The 6,000-nt window shown below is 44.2% G+C and overlaps 1 protein-coding gene across 2 annotated transcripts in view; it reads left to right on the top strand.

The window, feature by feature from the left end:
* Positions 1–391: 391 nt before the first annotated feature.
* TCTN1 (tectonic family member 1) overlaps positions 392–6,000 on the top strand; it is a 27,751-nt gene continuing 22,142 nt past the window's right edge. For both annotated transcript variants that reach the window (XM_057305713.1, XM_057305714.1), the window contains exons 1-2: positions 392–686; positions 4,337–4,457. In XM_057305713.1, coding sequence (XP_057161696.1) covers positions 392–686; positions 4,337–4,457 — 416 coding nt within the window. The remainder of the gene's footprint in view (positions 687–4,336; positions 4,458–6,000) is intronic.

Here is a 6,000-nt window from a genome sequence, read left to right as displayed (position 1 = left end):
TGACAGGGCGTGTGACACAAAAAGTTCAAGGACGATGAAGTGGTCTCTGTGCTCCTTCGATGTTTAGTAGCTTTAGGAGATAGGATCCCAAATTTCCGTTCCCTCCCTGGTTACGTCAAGACATTTGTTAAAAATACTGATTCCTGGACACTGCCCTAGACCTACTGAGTCTGAATCTCGGGACAGAACTTGGAAATACGCATTTTTTTAAACAAGCACCGCAATCCGCTTGGAAACCACCGCCGGGATTCACAAGCTCCTTGCTCCCGCTAGCCTCACACAGCCCTAAATCCGCGTCCCTCGTCCCGCCTCCACACACCGTGGCCCGCCTTGCCCAGGCCCCGCCCTCCGCCCCCGCGGTCTCGTGCGGCCTCGCGGGACCCTTCCCGTAATGCCCCGCGCGGAGCCGCCGGGGTTGCCAGGTAACGCGCGGTCCCGCAGCCGGCGCGTGGGGTTCCGCGCGGCCATGGGGCCGGAGGGCCTCCCGCCGCTCCTGCTTATGCTCCTGGATTGCTGGGCCTCCGTGAGCGCCCAGACTAGGGCCACTCCGCCTGTGACGACCGAGGGCCTCAACTCTACGGAGGCAGTCCGGACGACTCTCCGACCCGCCTTGTCTCCTAGGCCCCATGGAACCCCCAAGGCCCCCGTGCCCACCTCTGGCCCCAGGCCCACCCCGGTCACGGACGGTGGGTACCAAGTGGCAGTTCCTGGGGATCCAGAGTGATCCAGCCTGGAGCGGGTAGCCCGGGTGAGGCTGTCATCATGATAGCAAAGGTTTATTGAACACTTCCTGTGTGCAGGCATTGCTGAGTATTTCATAGGCGTTAATTGTCTCAGCAGCCCGAAGGGCAGACCTTACTGTCCCTCTCCGACAGAAGAGAAAACCCAGGCTCAGGGAGCGTAAGTGGGACAGTATAAAATCTTTGAAAGTACTTGCAGTGGTCCTGGACAATACTCACGCTGAATGTAATAATGAACGAGTCGTTGCTCTTTTGCAGCCAGCGATGACATTTCGTAAATCCAAAGTTGCTGGGCAGTTGTGGAAACTGAAGGCATAGGATGTGTTGAACTTTTCATTTATCAAAAAGAAACGCCAGAAGTCCAGTTTACTAAATATGACTAGGCCCTTGTCTGTTGACTTGAATTATGAAACCCCAGAATTCCTCCCGTGTTGAGTTGGAGGTGGGAAGCTACGGGGTGAAAGGTTATACCCACTTCTTAGGATTCATCATTAGGGATAATTAACATATTTCTCAGAAAGTGGTCTAATTCTGGACTTAAACATTATTGAATATTTTATAATCTGATTTGATATGGATTTAAGGGGATGTGACCCTGAGATGCTTTGTGAATGCATATTTCTGAATATGCATTTTTCTTGGTGAGGGTTCTTAGCAGTGAGCAGTTTCTGAAAGGGGTTTGTGATCTCAAAAAAAAAAAAAACACCTCTTTAAGTCCTCTGACTGTAACCCCAATATATATGCAGTATCCCCCCCCCCCCCCCCTTCGTAAGAGAAAAAGATCTTGAGTAAGGCTCAGTATTAGTAAATAGAAAACTCATCCTTGGGTGCTATCTTGTACTGCAGGACTTCAGTTCCTGAATCATCATTTCTCCAAAGGGCCTCCTTTATAAATTAGTAAGGAATCAGTATAAACGTATAAATAAAAGTATAAACGAGTAAGGAAAAGTACAGAGAAATACATTTTCTATTTTAGTATAAAGCTTTTATATTGAAACTGTTGATTTAATGAATTAGTAGGGGAGGTAAATAAGTGATAAATGGGGACAGGCTACAGCATAGTATTCAATATCCAGATTGTTGTCTTTTGTCCATCTAAGTATTCCATCTGTTTATGTGATTTCTCCCCTAAATGAAGCTATTCTTGAACTATCATTATTAGGGCATGTGTTTAGGGCTGTTTTTCCAGCATGGGGGGATGAGTTTGCACTTCATCTGCTTGAAGGGCACACTTTAATGATAATAGATGACAGCTGGCATTTATTCCCTGCTTACTGTGTAGCAGGCCCTGTGCTAAGATTTTTGTGAGTGATGTATCTCATTTAATCCCCTATGATGTGGGTTATCCCCGTTTTTCAGGTAGGTGAATTACTTGTCTGATTTGAGGTCACACCCATGGCAAGTGTTGGAGCAGGGGCTGACTCTGAGTGGAGACTGGACACCATGTTCAGGATGAGTTACAGGTAGAAGACGAAAGTGGTAACTTTCATCTTGATCTGAGTTCCGTTCCTTAGTGTCTTGCTTTAGAGCCAGGCATGTCGATGTTAAGAGGTGTAGAAGAGCAGCTGAGAGCTACTCGGACCGTGGGAGTGCTCAGCAGATACTCGTTGGCTGATTAAGTACACTCACATCCTGGATGGAGACCTTCCCCCACCCCCCAGCGGAGTTATTAAACACTATTGCTTTGTCCTTACTAGTCTTATAGCTACTGACAAGGATTTTGAGTTCTGAAAAAAAATCAAGTTTGTAATTTTAAACACATAAGGCAGGGAGTCTGAACACTTATTTTTTAATATTAACATGCACGAGGGGCGCCTGGGTGGCTCAGTCGTTAAGCGTCTGCCTTCGGCTCAGGGCATGATCCCAGGGTCTTGGGATCGAGCCTTACGTCAGGCTCCTCTGCTGAGAGCCTGCTTCTTCCTCTCCCGCTTCCCCTGCTTGTGTTCCCTCTCTCGCTGGCTGTCTCTTTCTGTCAAATAAATAAATAAAATCTTAAAAAAATATTAACATGCACGAGTTGCATTTTCATTTTACTAAGCACATGGAAGAGTTCTTGGCTAGAGGGAAGTATGTAAGCTTACGGAGGAAGACTTCTGTGTCTCAGATTAAGAAAGGATTGTGTATTTATTGGCGAAATCTTCCTCTTATTCATACACTTCTTTCCAGAGTATGTTGTTTTACCTTTTTTGAGCTGTATTTTTCTAGAGCTCATTTTTGTTGTGAACTAGTTCATACATGCAAATCAGAATGTTGTAGGGACTCTACCACCATTTGCTTGAGATCCTTGTTTGTTTTGCATGAGATTTTTTTTGAAAAAGGAAACATTATAGGCAAGACAAGTGTGATCTTATTCTCCCCTGCCCAGCAATAATTACTACCATGAATTCAGTGTTTATCATTCTTGGGCTCTGCCATCTTCTGCCTCCTCTGTTTGACAGAATAAAATACGTAATTAAAAGTCCAGAGAGTCGTTATTGTTAAAAATCAAATGTTGTTGGGGTACCTGGGTGGTTCAGTATGTTAACCTTCCAACTCTTGGTTTGGGCTCAGGTCATGATCTCAGGGTTGTAAGATCGAGCCCCACCAGGAGACTCCTTGCTGGGCGTGGAGTCTGCTTAAGATTCTTTCTCGCCCTCGGCCCCTTCCTCCCTGTCCCTCCTCACGTGCTCGCTCTCTAAAAGAAAAATTAAATGTTGCAAAGTGGGGGGATTTCTATTCCCCTCATGCTTTATTGTGTAAATTACCAAAGATAGGGGCACCTGGGTGGCTCAGTCAGTTAAGCGTCTCCCTTCGGCTCAGGTCATGGTCCCGGAGTCCCAAGATCAAGGCTCCCTGCTCAGCGGGAATCTGCTTCTCCCTCTGCCCCTCACCTCACTTGTGCTCTCTCTCAAATAAATAAAATCTTAAAAATTGCCAAAGATATTTCTAGAACCCCAAGTATGAAGCACCTGAGCCAGTTTGATTCTTGGTCAATAGTTTGTGAATATGGGCTCAGCTTCAAAGCCACAGGTGACATCTGAAGAGAGAAACAAGTTTGAGAACCCTGATTCCTGGTGGCCATCATTGGGCTCTCCCTCTGAGTCAGAATCTCCAGAGGAGGGGTTTGGGAACCTGTACTTTACACCAGTGCTGCTTATGGTCCGGCAAGTGATTCAGCAGTCTGGTTCTCCGATTATCAGCATCACCTGGGAAGTTTTTGAGAGTCAGACATCTAGCTTACCAACTGGTGGTTCTAATGGGCAGAGAAGTGGTTTAGCTTGCTGGTTGTTAAACCTGTTTTAATTATCAGCATCACCTGGATAATTTTTGAAAAACACAAATGCCTGGGTTTCATAGCTTACCAAATCAGAGTCTTTGTAGGTAGAGCACAAACAGAACTTTCCAAGTGAGTCAGATGATTAGCTACTTTGGGGAAACCTTTGGTTGAGAAGTATTCAAACTGACTAATTTTCACTTCACAGATCACCCCAAAAGTGCAATAGGAAAAATAGAATGGACCTTTTGTATGAAATGGACTTTTGGTACTTTGCAGTGCAGGGGGCAGTCACACCCTGCTGTTGGTGAAGTTCTGCATCCTGCCTCTTTTGTTTCTGTAGTTGCTGCTCTGTGTGTCTGTGACCTGACTCCAGCACAGTGTGACGTCAACTGCTGTTGTGATCCTGATTGCAGCTCCATGGATTTCAGTGTCTTTTCTGCCTGCTCAGTTCCAGTTGTCATGTAAGTTGTGACACGTGCAGTTTTGGTGAAATTGGACCAAGATTATAAAATCTAGGTACAGAAAGTGAAAAATCTTCCAGGCTGAAAAACCCAAACCTGGGTTTCTGAATTTTGCATCATTCAGAAGCCATGCTGTCCAAACCAATATGTAGAAGAGTATCTCTCCCTTATTTGCATCCCACCGGATGATAGTGCAGGCAAAAGACAAGAGAGAGTGTACTTTGTTAAGAGTATAAGGAAATCTTTGTATTCAGAGGTTGAATTACATTTTACTCTCATTCGTAAACAGATAATGTGCATATTTTTGTATAAGTGAAATAGTCTCATGTATATAGTCTAGGGTGGAAAGTGCAGTTGGATTTTAGAGCTTTTGTTGTGGACATAGTACTTGTAACAAAAAATTAGACAGGAAAGCTTTGTTTATACTGTTCTGATATATAACTCTACCAGGAATTCTCACAGTTCACATTGTATAGGAGAACAATGGAAAATGATATTCCCAGTCGATTACAAGGTAAAGAAACAATCTCTTGTGAATGATTTGTTTCTCCTAGTTCAGACTTCAAAGGTCTTTGAAAAATACAGCACTTAAAAGAGGTTGATTTATTCGGGATGAGATCAATTATTATTCAGAGATAGCTAACTTAAATTCAGTCTTGTAGCAAATTGTAGCAATTGATACTTGATAGATTGAATGCTTTTTAGAAATACAGTGTGTTTTTCCCACGAGAAACTATCTTTCCTTTTTTTTCTTTTTTTAAGATTTTAATTAATTTGAGAGAGAGTGCACACACAGCACAAGGGGGTGGGGAGGGCAGAGGAAGAGAGAATCTCAAGCGGACTCCATGCCAGCCGTGGGGCTCCATCTCACGACCCATGAGATCATGAGCTGAGCTGAAATCAAGGGTCAGACACTTAACTGACTGAGCCACCCAGGTGCCCCTCATGAGAAACTATATTACTGACCAATGGGAAATTGAATCTGCTTGTAATATTGTAAAAATGTTTGGAGAATGATATGTTGTAGTCAGATTATTTTTCTGGGTATCTAGACTTCAGCATGGTTCAGTCGTCATTAGAAATCATTCTGCTTTTCTGTCTTAATAAGTATCAAAAGCCTGAGAGTGAGATTTTGGCTCTATTCGAGATCATAATTTAGAATGTCATTTTTTCTTTTATTACTCAATACTGAATTTTAGATGTAGACTATTTAGAATGTGGTCAGCAGGGGCGCATGGGTGGCCCAGTCGTTAAGCATCTGCCTTCTGCTCAGGGCGTGATCCCGGGGTCCTGGGATCGAGCCCCATATCAGGCTCCTCTGCTGGAAGCCTGCTTCTTCCTCTCCCGCTCCCCCTGCTTGTGTTCCCTCTCTCGCTGGCTGTCTCTCTCTGTGTCAAATAAATAAATAAAATCTTTAAAAAAAAAAAAAAAGAGTGTGGTTAGCAAGTTTTTCTGTAAAAGGCCATATGGTAAATATTTAAGCTCAGAGGCCAGTGGTCTCTGTTGCAACTTCCTCACCTCTACTGCTGATGAGCAAAAGCAG

The sequence above is a fragment of the Ursus arctos genome, unplaced genomic scaffold (assembly GCF_023065955.2).
Source record: "Ursus arctos isolate Adak ecotype North America unplaced genomic scaffold, UrsArc2.0 scaffold_34, whole genome shotgun sequence".
Classification (NCBI taxonomy): domain Eukaryota; kingdom Metazoa; phylum Chordata; class Mammalia; order Carnivora; family Ursidae; genus Ursus; species Ursus arctos.
This window is presented reverse-complemented; position numbering and strand designations above follow the sequence as displayed.